At 44.1% G+C, this 21,144-nt stretch overlaps 1 protein-coding gene across 1 annotated transcript; it reads right to left on the bottom strand.

The window, feature by feature from the left end:
- Positions 1 to 6,280: 6,280 nt before the first annotated feature.
- Positions 6,281 to 7,909, bottom strand: LOC131265949 (dynein assembly factor with WDR repeat domains 1). Its single transcript, XM_058268264.1, has 6 exons — positions 7,870 to 7,909; positions 7,711 to 7,783; positions 7,433 to 7,636; positions 7,236 to 7,358; positions 6,846 to 7,163; positions 6,281 to 6,776 (listed from the first exon to the last, which is right to left on the bottom strand). Exons 1-6 carry the CDS (start codon positions 7,907 to 7,909, stop codon positions 6,281 to 6,283), a joined length of 1,254 nt encoding a protein of 417 aa, XP_058124247.1.
- Between the last annotated feature and the right edge of the window lie 13,235 nt (positions 7,910 to 21,144).

Below are 21,144 nucleotides of genomic sequence, written 5' to 3'. Positions count from 1 at the left end.
AAATAGTGTCACTCGCTAGGAAAATATTCCTCCGTTCCTTTTCCTCGGATCACCTTTTCATGCTGGTCTTGTCTCATACGGACTCATTGTGACGTGATTAGGGCATTGCCAAACTGTCTTTGCAAAGGCACTCGGTCCATAACGGTCCGCCTAAGGCGTCGTAGTTCGAGATAGCATCGGTCATTGTGAATCCTTCTCTGCCCCGGCGGGAAGGGTGCTAAACCTAACGGGCGACAGAGTAAATAAACACAAGAAAACGGAAACCGCACGTAAAGATAAAACTGGAGCCATTGCCGCATGCCGTCAGCTTTCTCGGTCACAAAAGTGAAGAAAGAAATGTAGATCCAGCATCGGTCTGAAATTCTCGTTGGACCTGCTTTTACGCTTGGTCGGGTACGGTTTATTTTTCTACGCAACCTACCCTTTGCGAGGTGGACAGCGTCCGAAATTGTCTTTCGCCTTGAAAGAAAAGGCAACTCCTTATGTAGGTGGGGTGTAGGTTGTTTGACTGCTTATGGTATTATCCCTTTCTTACGTTCCTTCGCAGGGTTGTCTGCCGCTGGGTTTGTTCTCGATGCAGGATAATGACATAAGAGTTATTTTAGTCAATGGAGCAAACTTCTGAAAGTTGCTAAGAAGCGAAACAATGAAAAACGGTTTTATGTGCTTTTTAAATTCTTTGAGGTAAAATTTTAAAATTTAAAATCTTATGGATTTTTTCTTATTTAATTTCCATTTGCCCATTATCTAAAATGTTATTAAAGGATCCCATTTCTATACTCGTAACAGACAATACGCTCTTGTCTGCTACGAGTCCTAGTCATAAAATTAAGGGAATTAATATCCTATTTCATCTGAATTCCATCTAAAGTCATAGAGAGTACTCCTGCTGGACATCGTCCTTGGTCTTTGATCCGTTTCTTGACCACTTGAGTTGCGCCTACGTGCCAACAGTAGAGTGGTACCGTGCCTGTGCCATTCAAGAAACACGTAGTCGCAAACCGACCATTGAAGCGACATCTTCAATCATTCAAAGAACCGGGGTTCTGCGAAGTGCCCGAGCGTTACCCACCGGACCGTGTCGGATGGTGATGCGTTCGAATGAATAAGTTCGAATCAGAATTCGCCCTACGGGATCCGTTTCGGGCGGTGCCGTTTTGACGCTCGCCAGTCACCCTGGGAACGTGGTCATGGCAATACGGGCGACCAGGCGTCTCCATCTTCACCGGTTGTCCCTCCTGCCTGGGGATTGTACGATGCGAGCAGTTTCTTCTGGAGACTCATTATGCTTGGTTTGCTTAATGCGTGCAGGAGCGGAAAAGCTACGTTAAGGCGGGTTTAAGGGACGGTTGCTTCTTCTGGCACTCGGTGCCGGTCAGCCAACTCGCTTGATCCGGTCGGATGGGCCGCACGGAAAAACAAACGAGGCCAATAGCTAGCTTTCGAGAACTATAGTATTTATACGATTGTCCGAAGAGTTTTGTGAACTGGAATGGAATAATCAAATACAAAAAAGTGGAACACTTCGAAGAGCACTATGCACATTAGGTCGTTTTTCATGTGGTCACAAGAAACGGTTTCGCAAATTTCTACAAAAGAAAAGTCTAATGTTATTGAAAGCAAATAACTTTATGAATAAACATATTTTTATATCCATTGAAAATACCTCTAAATGTAGGAAATTTGTAAAATACTATAAAAGTGAGTTCTACTTGAAGATCTTAACCGTCTTATACTTCCGTAAGCAATGAAACCCATGTGTAGGAAGTTCGTTCAGCTGTATGGTCGAATGGATGAAAAATCATTCTCTTCTCTGTATCATACTTATGTTTGTTTCACACATCGGCCCTTAGCATCCACCCACCCACACACACGTACAATCGCACATACACACACCCTTGGACGTAGAAGTGAAGCGAGGCGTGAGTTCGGAACAGATGTTCTCTTAACACTTGAGCTACGCCAAACTGATCGAAAGATCTTCGCCCATTTCTTCTCGCTAAACACACGGCACGGGGCCGGCTCCTTGCGGCCAATTCAGCCACCCGAAGGCGGACTGGGGTTTCGGTTCGAAAGCGACAGCCCCCGGTATGCCGTAAGGAACGAAATCAAACATGGATTGTTTATTTGCTTTGCGCGTTTAGAACGGTAGAAAGAAAGCTTGTCGGCATCGTCCCGGGCGGCTTTGCCACGAAGGGAGGGTTATTGCTTGGAAATGCCGATAAACTCCGTCAGATGTAAGACAGGTGCGGAAGTGTGGATGAGCGTGGGATTAAGCTGTGTACTCCTACGAGCCGGCGAAAAGACACACGCTCTTATCAAAGAAAGAATCAATTTTAAGACCATTCGACAAACAATCTTTGATCTGCCATCGATGAAGCGAACGCTAGATCAAAAGGTCGTACCGGGAGTACTTTAGTACAAATCGGGCATCCGTTGGATGTCTTTATTAGGACGCACACTGTGATCTTCATACCGAGTAGTTATCGAATATTATGAACACAGTTTGTATCATGCGATAAATGTTCTTCTATTTCTTCTTATTTACTTCATGTACTATCTTCGAACACGTATGGCATACATTAAGTAGAGGATTGCTTATGCTAAATATTTTGCTTAAAACACTTGTTTCCATCGAACGGTAAAAGGTAATCGCAAAGATTTACTAACAACAAATATTAGGCTCAAAATTAACATCAACAACAATTACCGTTGTTTGATGTATCTTAAACATAATTGTTATAGTTGAACCGGGTCGACGTTATCCAGATTTGAATATATGTGTGTACCAATGTGTATCAACCAAGCTATACTTTTTAACTTTATGTTTAATTTCTTATTTTAAACTCTATAGAAATGTCTGTAATTTTTTTTAGCAAATTTTATACACTCTGATTAAGATTATAGTCTATTCGACAAACGTTTAACAAACAGTTATAATTTCTTTAAATATTCAAAAGCTGCTAATTCTTAAGACATTCACATTTTTTTTTACTATATCAACGTACTATATGAATCTAGTAATAAGATTTTTCATATTGTTTTCTTCAGAAAAGGATTTCCACACTTTTGATTATATTTTTTATTTGATTTCATATGAATGAGCAACATGATGTCTTTTAAGAATGGGAATAAAAATATGTAAACTTTTCAAGACGTAACGCGGTCGATTTTAACAAGAATTAATAATTCATTATCGTTTAAGTTTTATGAAACAAACGATTGTTTTTAATTGCCCTACAGTACGTGTACTTTACCCTATTTTTAATGTTTGACTTGGTCCATGTAAATTGTATGCTTGAATATGAAAATAAATAGTATATGAAAAATTTCGTGGATTTAAAAAGCATCCTTAGTATAAATTATACACCTTTCACCTAGGATAGTGCTTGTAGGCATCACACCAGCTCCCAGGCCACTCCGAAGGTTAGTCCAGTATTTTGATACACTTTTGCCGAAGGAGGATCTGCAATTGTACCATACACATCCGTTTTAGTATCATGCTTCGTAATCTTTTCGGTGCACACTATATACAAACGAAACGTGGATGAAATGGAAGAGAATGTGGTCTTCTTTTGTGTATAGCTGATACTGTATGGTGAAACGAGCTGGTTTCAACTGTAATTCGTATGAACTATTTACTTTCCGGCAGATGAGTCAAACTTCAAATTTAAAATGCATAAAAGTTCTACCGAAAAATATGTGCCAATGAGCAATGCAATTGTAAGACAGCTTAAGTAGCTAGTAGCATCGACACACTAAGGAAAGGTTAATTGGTCTGTTGGCCAACTGTGGTAGGTGGTCAGTTAAGATGGGTATTTAAATTTAAGATGATTTAATTCAAGTAACTGCACTGCAAAGAGGTGTTGCAAAATTGATTTAGAATAAGAATAATGAATGAAAACAAGTATGCTTTATGGGTCTGGGTTAAGTTTCGTTTCCATGAACAATGCAAAAGGTCGCTGAAGAAAAGTGGCAAGATGTAAGGACGAAAGAATATCTATACTCACATTCTGTATAGTTGCGACAAATGTCTTTCGATTCTGACAAATGGGATATCGATTGCGCAGTATGGATGTGGATTGTTTGGATTTTGGTGTTTGTGGTTGTGGATATATTTTCTAGCTAATGCTTGGAACCGCTTTTTTCCGGGTGAGACGGTTTTGCGTAAATTGGTTGAATGAATTGGACCACGTCGACCTAGGCATGGGCATGGATGGAACAGTACGAAGGAAATGTTTTAAGTATCTTCGATTACAATGTCTGGCAATAGGGGAAGCAATTGCTCACGGTGATGCACGTGCGGGAGAGGATTAAAGGAATAAACACTACTAGCATCATAGTCAGTTGCATCAGAATAAAGGCTCAAGAGAGCTAAACGGTTATTTTTGTCTACGGAGCATCATCTGAAATAGGTTTCGAATGTAATTTCGAACGAAAACATCACTGATATGTTTTACACCAATTATTTATTCGTCATTTGCAACAATTCTAATGCAGTTTTTATCTGCCAACTATTATTCAGCATTAACCATCCATATTTTTGGGTACTAATTTCACTCGAAACCATTTCAGCTGAAACAAGTAAAATGTTTACTAGCAAAGAACCAAAAAACATGTATTCTACTTTTTTTTCTCAAACAGATGATTCAATCTGATAATAAACAACTTTTTTTAAATCGTCAATTCATTTCTTTTTATCTATAAATTGGTAAAATTGCTCGACGTAGTACGAGCAATTCTTGCTATGTGAGTTGTCCGTTTATTTAGTTTTATATGGATTTAAATAATGATGTTTCCTTGCAACAATTTAGTGTGTAGTGTGTTTAGGTGCATGGCTATTAAAAACAGCTCTGCCTATCGTGGATTTTGTTTGCCTATCTGTGATCTTCTTCTTAAACCTTTTTAACCCTAGAAGTGAATAATTTAATAAACTTTGTTTTATTTTACTATGCTTCAGATTTTTCTACTAAATGCAAAGTATCTTGTTCTAAATATTTTATTAATAACTAAAGGTTGCTAAGAATCATCATTAACAGGAAGGCAAACGACTACGAGCGATTTAGGACATAAGTCCGAGCTAAGATCACTCAGTAGTCGTAGAGTCATATAAAAATGTAAGTAACTAATGCTCCACCATACAGTTACAACTGACGAGCATACTGTCCTTTCCAATTTTGCAACATCTTGTTCAATGCCTATTTCTCAGCTAACAATGCTAGAGCATTTTATCACCCAACCAAATCCAACATCCAGCAATCTTCCTTCTTCGGTTTGATTCGGACTCAGCAGCGCAGTAAAAACTTGGTCCAGTGTTCGGCCTCTCGGTTGCTATACGCCACACTGTACCTCTGCTTCTGCTTCTTGGGCGGACCCTGAACGGCGCCCGATGAAGTCGTGCCGGACAGAGGGTGATAAAGTTATTCAAGGAGTAAAACATAAAAACTGAAAACACAAATACTAGCTCATACTCATGCAGCGGAAGCAAAACCATGCTGTGGATTAATGCGATGGCGGTTGGGAAAGGATCAAACAAACAGTCATGTGGAAGGTACGGTAACGCTATTGAAGCCGAACGGAGCGATAGGGAAAAAGAATAGTGAATATAAAATACTAAACGGTCGAATTGCTACTACCGTTAGGCAAACAACACGTGTGTTTGAAATTTTATTGCAGTTAGGTAACACATTCTTATTCAACATTCTTAACTAATTCTCTACAGGCGCGTTTATGCACTACTTGACACTTTCGTATGGCATCTGGTTTCTATCATGGCATGGCAGTTTTTGGTTTCAAATATACTTTTTGTCTTTCGTTCGAATACGGTTCGAAAGGTGGGATCACGTAGAGGAATTACGAAGCTAAAAACGTACGACATTTTAAACATAGGACTCAAAATGACACCTTCAAACAACTCTACGATGATAGCCTACTGCATCGAGAACATATGTTTCACGAGCTAATGGCAAACTCTATGATCGTTTGAATTTTGCGCTCAAAGTCTACAAATGCTTATGGGCGTCCGAGGATCTGTTTACGAGAGATGCAAAATCGGTTGGATCTATGTCTACGGAATGGCAAAATGATGAAATCGGATGGTGTTTGGATCGCGTGAATGGACATTATTGGCGAGCCATACTACGGAAACGAAATGAGACGCGCGAGCAGGCGAGCGAGGCGCGAGGAACTAGAGGCTCTACTAGAGTTTGAGATGTTTGAAATTGGAAATAACGTTCATACAGTTACATACTTTAAAGGCCTGCCCGGAGAACCAGTCGTATCATCTCCATATCTTACACGTGTTGTCCTTCGAGGCGGTGATGATGGCATCGCCGGAGTAGTTGAACGAACAGGAGAATACCTCGCCGTCGTGACCGGACAGCGTTTGCGTGCAGGCTCCGGTGGCCGAGTTCCAGATGCGGGCGCTCTTGTCCGCCGAGGCCGTCAGCAGCAGCCCGCCCGGTGGACTGAAGGTAACCTTCGACACTTCGTCGGCGTGCCCAGCCATGATGGTGACCAGCTCGAAGTTGCTGGTTACATCCCACACCTTGGCAGTACAATCGGCGCTACCGGTGGCCAACCGGGTACCGGTGCAGTTGAAGGCGACGTCCAGTACCTCGTCCTTGTGGCTGGCGGTTGCCTGCGCTTCATCCAGTCGCCGGAGATCCCAGATCTTGGCCGTCCGGTCCAGCGAACTGGTCGCGATCAGGCTGCACTGGAAGTTCCAAACCGCATTGCTGAGTTCGGCCTCGTGTCCTCGGATGACGATGGCGTGTCTATATACCGATAAAAGGAGGTTGGTTCTTAGCTTTGGCACCTCCGGTGTAATGGTCTGAAGCACTTACTCCTTTGTCCGCATATCCCACACGGTGGCAGTCTCGTCGAAGGAAGCCGTCAGTAGCAGGTTCCCATCCTTGTTGAACCGGGCCGATATGACCTCGGCCGTGTGATCCGCAAACAGGTTCACCTCTTGGCCTGTTTCGGAGTGGAACACACGGGCCGTGTTGTCCATGCTGCAGGTGGCGAGCAGCTCGCTCTGGCTAGGGTTGAACTCCGCACCGACGATCTCGGCCGTGTGTCCCCAGAGCGTATTGATGCAGTTACCCGAGACGGGATTCCAGATTTTGGCAGTTTTGTCGAAGGACCCCGTCAGTATGCGGTCGCTGTAAGGAACCAACATAGTGGGACTAATGGTTTTTTTTTCAAAGAAACGAAAGTATACTACGTTGTCGCACCATCTGGGATAGTTGTAGGCCACGGCGAAGACTACATTCTCGTGGCCTTTGAGGACCTTCTCCTCGTCGCCACTCTCCACGTTCCATATGCGACAGGTACGGTCGTACGATCCAGTAATGCATCTGTTGTAGTGAACATTGAAGAGAGGCCAAGCTCTAGAAGCTCGTAGGATAACTCATGCCAGATGGTTACTTACTTCTTCCCGGACTTGTCGAAGCTGACATTCGTCAGAGGTAGAATGTGCGTTTGGAGCGTTTTGAACAGATAGAACTTCGTCTTCACCGGTTCCTTCAGCTTCTTCTGCAGCTTTTCCAGTATCTCCGTGACCTGGGGGAACACTTCTTGCGTAATTAACGGTTCGGTGGACGCGATTCGCTTCGTTAGCACTTGGAGATCACAGCTGTGGGAGAAATGTGAGAGCAATGAACGAGCAAACAACGTGCCTTTATGCATCGATTGATTCATTAGGCGTACCTTGGGGTAAGGTCGAACAAATCTATCATTTTTGTGCCCTCGATTCCTTTTTTCTGATAGTTAAGGGCAATACCTGCGCAGTATATTGGAAGTTAGCGTTAGCTGACAATGAAGCAGACATTAATTCTACCAAGGACCCGATTTCACCATCCCTCTTACCTGGCGGATAGTATCGAAGGTATATTTTTATCAATCTCATTTGGAACGGATTCTGCTACGGTTAGCAAAATTGCAACTTTGAAACTTTGTATTGCACGATGCAAAAAGCGGAGGGATTTGGGAAAATTTAGTAAACCAATAAAGGTAAAGAATAAAGCTGCGGTAAAGGAGATCCGCCAGCAGGTGGAATAAACCAACGTCCGAACCGAGGCAGAACTGGAACTGAACTGAAAATTTCTGCTCCTTCGTTGGATCAATACGCGGAAGGTATCGATGTGGAGGCCATCCCAACCAAGGCAACCCTTGGCTGGTTTGGCGAAAAGCGATTTCCTTCGGCGTGCGACGAGCACGTGTTTGTTCGCTGTTGCCATGGGACGAGCTGAAGGTAGTTACGCTGGCTACTTTCATGGTATTGCGAAACACTTGTTGCCGTTGCTCTTCGGCAATGTGCTGTACAGCAATGGAATGCCATGAACTTAGCATTCAGCTGACCATCTAAATAAAAATAAATTGAACCCGTCATAAATATTGATATTAGCAATATAACGTACCTTTTGATTATTCAATGGCCATGCCTGAAAAGAAATAAAAGTGAGACATGTTTGTCTAGATTTCCTAGCAATGTGAGCACAACAATAAAAAAATATACGTAATTATGGCTTAGTACATAACTATTTTGTTATTTTATTTAGCTTTGCTCCGAATTTTCAAAATAATGAAAAAAAGTTAGGAATAATAACTTTTAAAAAAATTTGACATGTTTGAAAAAATGAAACTGGTGGATGTTACAAACAAATTTTAAGAAATTTTTCAATTTACTTGCATTTTTTACATGTTGTAATGAGTTTTCCCATCATACTGGTAAAAGTTGCCCCTTGTTTACAGTTACAGTTTCTGTTTAATTACAGTTTAGTTAACATTTGTATTTCACTCTAGCAAATTTGCAAATTTTATGTATTTTAATTAAGACAAATAGTAACGTACCACAATATTATGCTTTCTAGTAGGCACAATCGTGGTTTCGTTGACTCTTGACATTTCGTTTGTCTTTTGGCAAACACTGGCACAATAATACATGTGGGAGGTGTAGCAAGTATCTTTCAACCGAAGATACTTCACTAGAATTCTTATCCGTAAGCCCTACATGAAATACGTAAAAGGCACATGGTATTTGCCGCGCTAAACACATGGTGTTTATGATGATGGAAACAGTTGTACCAGACAATGCAAGCAACAAACCCACTACAGCCCAGCAGGCTTCGACTTGTAACGGCACCGGAAGGAAAAAGAAAAAAGATCGGAGTACAGAACAGAAGGGGGATGAAGAAAATATATCGAGCAGGGAAAAATACCTTTGCGAGGCGCAACATAAATTCACGAGCTCAACCTTTCATCGTACATCGTACCACCCACATCGCAAGCCGAGACCGACGGCGGCTGTCGGCTTCGAAAGGTGCTGTGTGATTTTAACCACGTGTTATGTGTTTTGTTTAACACCGGACGGGAAAAACTCATTCTGCACCGGCCGGTTCCGGCTGAGTTGGATTACGCGCTTCGCTCACTAGGGTCGTGGAGTTGTACCCGACGTGCTCTCGTAGGGGTTTGGCCGAAAAGTTACTGCGGCTAGCAGACATCTTCCCTGCGGGCGAAAACGACTTTCTTCGACCGGATGAATCTGGTATGTCGCTTCCATGGACGTACCCTAAGGGAAGGTGTTTGGGTTGAAAGTGTGTCGGTTTTGGCTACCAGTAGTTGGTCATGTGTTTTTAGTTGCTCTCTAGGATCAACCCATTTGCAGTATGACAATATACAGATAGGCCATTCCATCAGGAAATATTCGATCAGGCCTCTTCCGATCGACACCGGGAAGCCTACCGAAAAGAGGGCGTCCACTCGGGTACATGAGGATTTTCGACAGAAAGCTATTTGTAAGAGGGCTTATCTGCAGGAAGCCAATTTTATTTATTTTTCCATCACGCGTCCCGGCACGATTTATTGTTTACGCGAGCGCGTCGAATCGTCAGGATCTACACAGGACAGGAAAAACACATACCAGAACCACGAGTATGTCCCGGATGGCAGGACGTCGGTTGATTCCTCCCCCTCAGCGTCGAGGGACGTTTCGGTTTGATCCCTTTTGACCGGGTTTGGTCCTTTGATCCGGGAGCGTGATCCAGCAGGCATTATGACATCATTTGCACGATGACATCAGGCACGATGAAGCCCTCGTGTAAATAGCATTCGGTGCGTTCGGTGCGTCGGAGGGAAAACCATTGGAGGTGTTGAACATGTAATCCAGCTAGTCTTGATCTCCTCTTCAGCTTACAGCGATGAGGGCAGGGGGCTGTGGGGGGTGGGGGGGGGGGGGGATTGATTGGGTAATGGCTCATTGTCCACTATAATGTTGCGTCAGTTTTCCTTTTTCATTTTGTCGTTCCACACTTCAACATTGAATTTACATCCCGATGTGGCTGCAAAAGACGCGGGTTCCGTGTGGTTTTTCTTTTTGCGTGCCAAATACTCAATTTTCTCCAGACAGAGCTGATGGTCAGACTAGGATGGGCGAAGTTCGACCGATGCTGGTAAAATAGTTTCGCGCCCGTGAAGCAATTTGTATTTCAATTTGATCCACCCCCGCAATGACGGGATCTGTTGTTCGCCAATATTGCTTGTGATGTGCTGAGTTTTTTTTTACCTCTTCACATCACTGTGCCACAGTTCTCTCATACTGTTTTGCCAAATTGTTGTTTCGTTCACTTGTTTAATGTTGAAAAAATAAGTCTAGAACTAACGGACACCACGGAGGTTCGTTTCCGGACGGCCAAAACGGTACCGCGAGCAGCGAGTTGTTAATTTTATTTAATTTTCATTAGACTTAGCATGCACATAAAATTAGATCATCTAGTTGCCCGGAATGCAACCGAATTACCGTTCGGAAAAAGAAAAGGATTTGATTTTGAAGATAAGTATTGTTATCTTTCAAAGTAGAGAAGTGTTTTAATTGGTTAATGAGAAAAGGAATTCTATAACTTGTAGTAGATGCTTAGTCAAATCGATTTATCAAGTTCTATAAAGAAGTTTTCTTGTGACTATTGAATAATTTTTCAACCTACAATTTTCATATTAATTTTGATTTCTTCTTTCTACACCTCGCCTACACTGTGGAGTTTTACAGCGTAGCAGCAATAGCATCCATTTGGTAACTTTTTGGTTATTTGCTACTAAAGAATTCTCTCAAGTGTTGGCGAAGGGTTTATTTATAATTTGGTCACATGCTTAAGACATTTTTACAAGCAACTCAAAGCTGTATCGGAGACGCTGAAAAAACGGGTAATTTACAACCAGACTGTTTTTTGTCAAACCAAACAAATGAAGGATTTAAAATGTCTTGGTTGACATGAATTTTTAATCAATTTGATTTTTTGAATCTTAATGTGCATTTTTTTTTAATATAACAATAATATCACTAAACCTACGATGAAATTACTAGTGTTAAGCAATCGGAAAACCCTCTTCGGAGGATTCTCTAGGGGGAACACCCGGGCCGCGTGCTGAAAACAATCCGGCATTTGATTTAGTTGTACGCCGTGGGCAACTTTAGTTGCGAAAGAAGAAAAAGCAATTCGTTTCCGCGTAGCCCCGAGTCGGAATGGCTGACTAGTGTTGGTTCGCGTCAGCGAAAATTCCCACCCACCGAACATCCGGCTCGGAGTGTTGAGCTGACAAGTTTCCGCCGAACGGCGTGAAGTGGGGTGGACACCCGATGGAGATTAATGCCACCTAGGGACAAGGATATAGCTGAGCGTGCGAAGCTGCTGGCTGCGAACAAAGATAAAGTGTCCTCCGGTCGTGGCACTCATTAGTGAAAAAATCAAAACTTGCTCCGCTGCATCCGACACCGGAGGCTGCTGGAGTGGGTGGATTTGTAGATGGCACCAGCAGCAGCAACTTTTGCGCGAAATCCCATCGCATAAAAATGCATATGCATACATCATCGTGTGCGGAGCACGGTGAGTAGTTGTTGTTCGAAACGCTGTGTTTTAGTCGATTCCTGTGTGGGATTCTGTCTTTCGCATATTTTTATTTGCTTCAAACACGCCACTCACCCCTTCCGGCTCCGGTTCGCGTCAGGTTTTAGCCAACGGCGGGTAGCGAACGGCAACGAAAAATGAGAAACTAGATAAAAAAGTAATAACAATAACAGCACTCTCGCGAGTACGACATGTAGCACCGGAAATGCATCTGAACGCCCGCAGCTCCACACGGATGTGGCCATTGTTTTGGATCCGCGCTTCGCGAGAAAACTGATTTGTATAATAAGTAAGCAACGTGACGTGATGAAAAATAATGCGATCCACTCGTTTGCAAACGATCCACATGAGTTTATCTTTTTTTTTTTTTTGGGTACCGAATTTTCGATTTGAATGTTGGTACTATTGCAGTGAAGGTTGCCTTACGGGCCTCACTCGAATGCTGGCGTAGGGAACCAGTAGCAGTTCGGAATGCTCCCGGTAGAATCGGAAAGATGGAAGGGCTCTATTGTCACACGTCATCTGAATCAGAATGTTGCCACGCTGAGTTGCATTCTGCTTGCAAGTTTGTTAGTTTTGAGCTTTGTGTTTTTGATTATATGTTTTATATAGATGTTTGTCAGTTTCGAGAAAAGCTTAAAAATGTGCAATATTATTGAAAATGTTCTTAAAGCAATTTGGTCTGTAAGCTCACGGAATCATTATTAAAGGATTCTTTTGCCCAGAGACAGGTTAATTGAACTTATCAAAACCTATATCGATTTTCAAACACAAAATTTAGTATAATATTTTGAAAGTATGAATTTTAAATTTCTAAAACAGAGATAGACAACGGTTTTGTTTTGAAGAAGTATGAATTGAAGAAAAGGCAGTTATTTAAGCGATGTGTAGATTTACTGTATCATCTAGTTATGCTCTCTCTCAACTATTGTTGAACTGTTTGTTGGACTTTATGAAATATTTTCTTCTTCTTCTTCTTCTTGGCGTAACGACCTCTTGGTCATGCCTGCCCGTTAAGGGCTTACGAGACTTGTTTCCCTGTTGTACGTGGATAGTCAGTTCTCTCGTACAGGGGAGGGTCCGGTCTCGATTGGGATTCGAACCCCCGCCGTCGAGGTGGTGAGCCCCGGCGCTCATGGGCCGATTTTCTAACCATGAAATATTTTAGATATCTTGAATATTTGAGTAAAAGAGAAAATTAGCTAATTGAAGTTTTACAATCCAAACAATGTGTAAAAAAAGTATTCAGTTTTTAAACCAACTTGTGAGTAAAATGATATTCATGTGGAATTTTCAAACCCAATTAAGTAAGGATCTTGGATACATTTACCAAATGTTTAAATACCGTTTAAAGACTGCATTGTAAATAAAACATCGTCACGCTATTTTGCTCGGATAATGTCCGCATCTTCCGGAAACCTTCTTACGATTCGCGTTTGAAGCCCGGTCGTGCTCGTTGGCCTTTGCCTGATTGGCTTATTTGCATCCAGTCTGATCCGGTCGCAATCAACACGGAAGTCGTTTGTGTGTCTAACTTAATTGTCAATTTCCCGAGATGATGGTGGGGCGTGTTTTCCGCAGCATGGCGTGTTTCTTTCTAATGAACAACTGCAACCGAGCGCGGATCCGATGCTGCGGGTTCGACGGCATCGCGGTCAAAGAAGCAGTCGGAGTCTCGGATGATGACGTTGTCGGCGTTGCTGCTCCCGTCTTTGACCGGCCATCGGAAATCGGTTGCGCTCGATACGGATCCCTCATCAAGGGTGTGGACTTTGCGAGTCCAAATGCGATCGAAATGAAGTGGAACGCAGTGCGATGGCAACGGTCAGGAATAGGACGCGATGGCATCGATGGTGAAAATCGAACCGGTGGCTTATGGTGGTGACACCGGGCAGACTTTAATCCGGCGATTGTTTTCCTCTTTTGTCCCGTCGCTCCCGCCGACGATTCGGTGATGTTTGGCGAGCCGTCGCGCCGTACAGCCGGCCAGGATACACGGTGGAAGTCAATTAATTAAACCACTGAACCGTGCCATCGATGAGCGCCATAATAATAAACATTTTCCGTCCATCTTTTTTCACCGGTCGCGCTCGGTGGCGGGATCGGCCATGCACTCGAACGCTGGGTAATGCGTGGGCACAATTGACCGGATGCCCGCGGGTCTGCGCCGGTTTGTTTGTTGGCCAAGAAAGCGCGTGTTGGCCGAGAGCCGTTGGATGAGCTGACGGATGAACCGCCACCGCAAGTCACATCCGCGTTCTCGGTGGAGTCGAGAAAATGAGCCCACGATAATCCGTAATTGGTTTTGGTGCGAGCTCCGGTCCTGGACCAGGCGTCGGCGTTTCGGGCGCTTTCCGTTTGATTTGCGGTCGCCACGGAAGCGCAGGTTTCGCGACGTTCCGACCGGTGGCTTCCGGGTGTTCTAGCTTCGCGATCAAGTGACACCGGGTCGGTGCTAAATCAACACGCGGCCGCTCGGAAGGCACCCGACGGTCATGTTGATGATAATGACGCCGGTGACGGTAATGACGATATGGGAACAACGTTGCGGCACATGTCCTTTTGTGAAACCAATATGGACTCGGTATCGATCCGTGCGGTTTGAGTAATGATGCTTTTATGCAGTTTACTTTTTATATTTCGTAGAAATTTTATCATTGCACGTTCATTGCGAGTGATTTTGTACATTTGTTTGAAAGTATCATAGTTTCAAAATGTTCGAAAATAATTAAATATTTTGAATTTACATTAAATAATTCACTTTAAAACAAGTTCAGAAATGAAGTCTTATATTTATGTTTCTTGTGTATGTGTTGAATGATTTAGAGTTTTGAAATTTTCATTACACGATTGTTAAGAAGAACCTTTTATAATCATCAGGACATTATTAGTTGACGAATAGAAAAGTTGTGTACTTCCCATATGAACTATTTTTACAAATATAAACTTATTGATTTTATGTTGCTCGCTAACGATTGTCAACTGTAAAACAATAATATCATCAATTTATATTTACGTTTTACCGTGATAATGTTTTTTTTTTTTCCTGCTAACCAAATCACACTTTTGCTAGGAAACGATCAATCACCAAGCTACTGCTACACCATCCAGTCCCGGTTCGCCGTCTAATTCAGGAGCAATTTTCCACCATTTGTACGCGTGATAATTCTGAACACAAACACAAAATCGACACTTTCCCAGACTGCGCGGAACATTTTGCTTACTAAAGTTCGGTTCGCCACGGCGTGCTTGGCGTGTGCACGTTTGATAATTTATACAATTAATAAAAACAATCAATACCGGAGTGCAGCCGGGTTTTAGAATTTCGCGCGGGCAGTGCGCGTATGCGGGCAGATTCTAAATTGGCAACAGTAGCAGGGTGCCAATTTTCTATTGGCATTCGGCCGCGGTGAGCAGAACAATATTTACATCCGCAATAGTTGTGAAATATTATTTGCGGTATTATGCTGCCCGCGGTGTGATCTGCTGGATGGTTGAATGAATAAATAAATGGAGGGAAAAACCGAGCAAGGGAAATAGAAATTAGAGCGGTGTGTCGGCAGAGGTGGGGTGCGGGGAAAAATGGTGAATATTTTGTTGGAAATATTTTGTATTGAAAACGGAAAAGCAAGCAGGATACCATAGCAACCAAAGTGGCTTGTTTGATTAGTTTGACTGAAATTTGTAGACTGGTCAAGTATTTTTCAACAGTTTCTGGCTAAAAGTTTGTAAATTAGATTATAATCATTTTTAACAAAATTTTGCTAATTAAATCGATTGAACCAAAGGTTTTGGGTGACAAGAGAGTCAACGTGTTAAACGATTATACATCAAAATGATGAAGCGAAACTGAGTTTATGCCTCAAACAAATCTGTTTTTATTCTAAACTGGTTATGATTGATGTATTGCAATTTGACCCGAACCTGTTTAAATCAAATCGACATAGCTTATTAAATTAGAAGCTCCAAGATGGACCCATACATGAGTGTTGAAGAATCATCACAGTCATATTATGGAGGGCTCTTTACTTCTTGTTCTTTGAAGTAACGACCGCCTTCGGTTATGAGTTAGTGGGTTTGAGTAAACTTTAATTGAATAAAGCGTATAAATGATTGGAACAACCTATTTTGTAGCTAAAAAAAAATCCATAAAAACACAAAACAAGTAGAAAACTTTTCCATGAAGATTACGTCACTTAAGCGGCAGACTTGGAAATGTTAGAACAAAATCCATATCTTTTAAAGTCTACGTTGTCCACTACCGACGGTGTTTTGAGATCGAACCAGTTGGTGCTTCTTATTGTAGGCTCGCGGTCTTCTTACCCAATTTTCACTTACTTCCACCCGCCGAAAGGAAAATGGACGGCATTCGCCTTGGCGCATGGGTCGACCTCTCCCAAATCGCCATCAAAAAGCTGACGTTGGCTCATTATACTCCTTGCGACTGCCGTATGTCTGTGTATGGGTGTGTAATCGAAGTACTACTACCATGAGGATGGTTTCTTTCGGTTTGACCAAAAGCACCATCCATTGGGGTCTCCGGTTTCCACACCGCGGGAGCCCCACCGAGAGCGTCCCCAACGAGGATATTTTCGTGTTTGCCCTTTCCACCCCGTGGTTTCGACTGCCCCAGTTCCGTTCCCCAGCGGGGAGCCGTATGTAATGTGTACATAGAATGTACACGGGGTTAGTTTGCCAAAAAATCAAGCCTAAAAGTTCATTCCAGTTTGACCCCGCATCGTGCCACTCGAAGGCAACGGCTGCACGATGGTTTGTGAGCGAGTGTGTGTGTTTTGCTTTTACTTTTTTATCAGTTTTTGCTAACAATCGCTATCGTTTCCATTCCCTCGCACGGGAACCACCTAGTTGCAAAAAGCCACACCGAGGGGATGGAAAGCCTGATGTAAATGCCAAACAACCGGTTTGCAAAACGGTGGGTGGGAAAGCCTTCCACCCACTCGTTTTCCACGCAAACCCGTCGGCCGCGGTAGGGATCGGGCCGTTTCACTTCTGTCTGCTCCTTGTGAGTAGGCGGAGCTAAATCTATGCGCCCTCGAATGGCTGCTTGGACTGCTTGATACATAAAGCGTCAGTCACCTTTGCCTTTAGCGCGGGTAGAAGGAGCAACGGGCTTCAAGCGAGGGCAAAATGACATCCCGACATCCGTTACCAGTTTCGGTCTCGTTACGAGTGTGTAAGTTGCCGTCCCTGGACGGACAAAACACACACTGCATAAAAAAACACCTGCGCAGGGCGCGCCCGCCACAAAGAGCATGTGCAGGACTTGGAAATGTAACGGAAAAGGGGTTGGTGGTTGAGACCCGAGGGGAGGAGAGGCGTTTCGAGCCGGAGGATTGTAACAGCACCGGCTTGTGTGTGACGGTCAACTTCTTCTGTCGATGCCTTTCGACCTCCGAAAACTGGACGATGACGGAACAGTGTAGGGCTTAGGAATTAAGGATCATGCCTTCGTCATCCATCACGAAGCTGGAACGGCAACCGTGGCCAGAATGTCGCAGGACAGGCTCGGTAGGTCGGGGAGCAGGTCAGTGTCCAGGAGTGTACTCAGTCCACGACAGCTTGGACCGGAACTTAGGGGCCATCTTTGAATCCTGCTGTTATGGTTTGTTGGTTTACATAAAATGATTAAAACTTTATTACTAATTACGTTCAAAATTACATGTTAAAATTATAACGCGCGTGTGTGTGTATCCGGTGTATTGCGGCCAGCGCTGCCGTACGTCCGTGCCGGTGCGCGGTTGGGAAGCGAGAGAGGTCGGGGCCGATCTTCTCGAGCGCTCCACGGCAAGGACTCTCCACATCGAAAACCCAGTCAACAAGGACAGGGTTGAGCGGAAGCGTTACGCGCGCGCCCAAGGTGCCTACACAACACCTCCCCCTTTTAAGTCAGCCGATACGCGGTGAACCTACGAGGCAGTCTTCTATTCCTAGAAGAACGTCGTGGTAGTAGCGGCTGCTGGTAGTTGTCGTTCACTGTGACAGGAGGCGGACGTCGCGCCTCTTGCTGCGGTGGCGCTGCTAGCGATGCTGATGATTCGACCTCCGGTTGGGATGAAACCGAGGGCTCCGATGCTCCAGGTTGGTGGGATGTCTGTCGTATCCCGGGCAAGTTCCACGCGTCCAGCAATACGTGAAGTGGAAGTTGATCCCAATCCTGCTCCGCATGATCCGAAGAAGCCGTAGTGCGTCGACGGAGTTGATCCACGTGCCGACGGAGCTTCCTCTGGTTTTCGGTGATGACCTCGAACATAACACGTCCGATGCTGCGGACGATTCTCCCAGCGATCCAACTCCAAGAGTTCCTCCGGTACACCTTGGCATAAACTGGATCGCCCGGATGCCATTTAAGAGAACCGTTCTCTGCCGTAGACTCTGATGATGCTGAAGGGCGCAGCAAATGATGAATGGTCCTGATCTCCCGGCCCAACATTACCTCCGCTGGAGTGCGCTGTTCCAGGACTGCATTCGGTGTGGATCTGTAAGTATGAAGGAATAGATCCAAAGCCTCTTCGAGTGATGTGGCTCCCACTCGAATCTTCTTTAAGGCACGCTTTAGAGTATCCACAAACCGCTCGGCTTGGCCATTCGATTGTGGGTGGAATGGCGCGGTTGTGATATGTTTTATACCGTTGCTGCTACAGAACTCCTTGAAAGCTCCGCTAACAAACTGCGTGCCATTGTCGCTGACCAGTGTAACCGGTGGTCCGAATCTTGAAAATATTCCTCGCAAAATACTTATCGTTGACGACGCTGTGATGCTTCCAGTTTTTATGATTTCGGGCCACTTGGAGAATGCATCGATTACGACGAGGAAATATGCTCCATCGACTGGTCCCGCGTAATCGATGTGAACCCTGTCCCAAGGTCCAGATGGTTTGGGCCAACGCGATGATGTCTCTACCGGTGGAGATTTAGCTGCGTCTTGGCACGCCTCGCATGCAGCGACGCGATCGGCAATGTCCCCGTCCAATGATGGCCAGTATACAAAACTGCGTGCGATTGCCTTCATCCTCTGGATGCCCGGATGTCCTCGATGTAGTTGAGTAAGGCATCTTTTCTGTAGCGATGTAGGGATCACCACCCTCTCCCCGAAAAGGATGCAGCCATCCACGGTTGTAAGTGCTTCCTTCCTGTTGTAGAATCGAGCCAAATCTGCGCCATATGTGATATTATTTGGCCAGCCATTCGTGATGTAGCGATAAACCTCACGCAACAGGGTATCGTTTCCCGTAGCCGTTGTGACTTCTCTAAAATTGATTGGGAAGGCGTTTAATGAATGTACGACTACGGAACTAATGGCTTCCTCGAGCTTTATACTCGCAATCATGTACTCAGGCTCCGGCTTCGCGTGCTTGCTGATAAGTCGCGATAACAGATCTGCATTGCCGAATTTATCTGTTGGTATATATTCAATTTCAAAATCATAAAGCTGCAGCGTTAATGCGAACCTTTGGAGCCGGTTTGCCGTATATATAGGAATTCCCTTTTCCGACCCGAAAATTCGCAACAAAGGCTTATGGTCTGTTTGGAGTTTAAAATGTCGTCCGTACAGCATTTTATGAAAACGCGTAACCGCGAAGATGATGGCGAGTCCCTCGCGATCTATTTGGCTATACTTAGCTTCGGCTTTGGTTAGAGCTCGTGACGCGTGCTGTACGACCTTTGTTGATCCATCCGCGAACTTGTGGCTAATAGTTGCGCCTAGGCCTACGGATGATGCGTCCGCGGCAACTACTATTTCGGCTCTTGGGTCATAATGTGTTAAAAGCAGTCCTGATGTTAAAATATTTTTAAATTTGTTGAAAGCATCCTCGCATTGCTCCGTCCATACAAACTGGGGTTCGCTCTTCAATAAATTGTCCAGGGGGTATCTAAGATCGCGCATCCTCGGAACAAATTTACCGTAATAGTTTATGGCTCCTAGGAATGAGCGAACTTCGCTGACGTTGGATGGTGTTGGCAAATTCACAATTGCTTCAATCTTCTTCGGGTTTGGCCTGAGACCGCTACGATTAATGATGTGCCCGAGGTATTCAATTTGGTGCATTTTGAAGGCACACTTATCGGCCCGAATTGTGAATCCAAAATCCTTTATCCGTTGCAGTAGTTGGTGTAAATTCTCGTCGTGCTCTTCTTCTGTTTTCCCTCCGACTACCACGTCATCCATATAGCCAGATGTGTCACGCAGCCCGGCAAGCATCGTATCTATAATTTGTTGAAATGCGGCCGGCGCGATTTTTATGCCGGGAGGCAAACGATTGTAATGAAATAAGCCGCGATGTGTATTTATTGTCAGAAGCGGTCTGAAACGTTCTTCGATCTCGACTTGCAAAAATGCGTCAGACAAATCTATTTTACTGAACAATACGCAGTGGGCTAATTTGGCGAAGATGTCGTCTGGCAGTGGTAGTGGATACTCATGTGGTTGTAGCGCAGCATTCAGTCCGGTAGAGTAATCACCGCAGATACGGATGTTGCCATTGCTTTTACGCACAACCACGATTGGAGTCGCCCAGTCAGAGTAATCAACTGGTGTAATTACTTTCAATTTCTCCAATCTTTCAAGTTCTTCGTCTACTATGGCCTGCATTGCATATGCAACGGGTCGCCTAGGGCGGAAAACTGGTCGACAGTTTTCTTTAAGCTGCAATCTGATTTGCGCTTTCTTGCACAGCCCTGTACCAGTAAAAACCTCCGGAAAACTATCCTGCAACTTTTTCAAAATGTGCGCATTGGACGAAATTTTAGCGCAAAATTTATCCATAGGAACGGAGCCAAGTGCAAATAAGTCTACTAAATCCGCTCCCAATAAAAGTAGACCGACCTGGGCCACGCGGATGATCGCTGGCTTCGTAGTGTTGCATATTGTGACGTCCGCTTTGAATTCGCCCAATAATTCGAGTTGCTCGTTTGATGCTGTTTTTGCACACACTGTAGGTCTTATCAATGGCGGTTTTCCTAAAGTTGCCCATGCAGTATGGCCGATGACGGTAATATCCGATGCCGTATCCAATTGTAACTGTATGCTTCTTCCATTAATAATAACCTCGACAAATTTTCGATTGGTTTGCACACTGCACACGCTAACGGTTTTAGTCGAAAGTTGTGGTCGGTATTGCTTTCGACGTACGCGGTACTTTTGTGAGCGGCAGCGTTCCTCACAATGCCCGATCTTACCGCATTTTTGGCACTTATGCGTAGCCTGCGGACAATCTTTCACCCA

The sequence above is a fragment of the Anopheles coustani genome, chromosome 2, assembly GCF_943734705.1.
Source record: "Anopheles coustani chromosome 2, idAnoCousDA_361_x.2, whole genome shotgun sequence".
Lineage (NCBI taxonomy): Eukaryota > Metazoa > Arthropoda > Insecta > Diptera > Culicidae > Anopheles > Anopheles coustani.
Note: the sequence above shows the minus strand (reverse complement) of the source record. Positions and strands in the feature narration are given on the sequence as shown.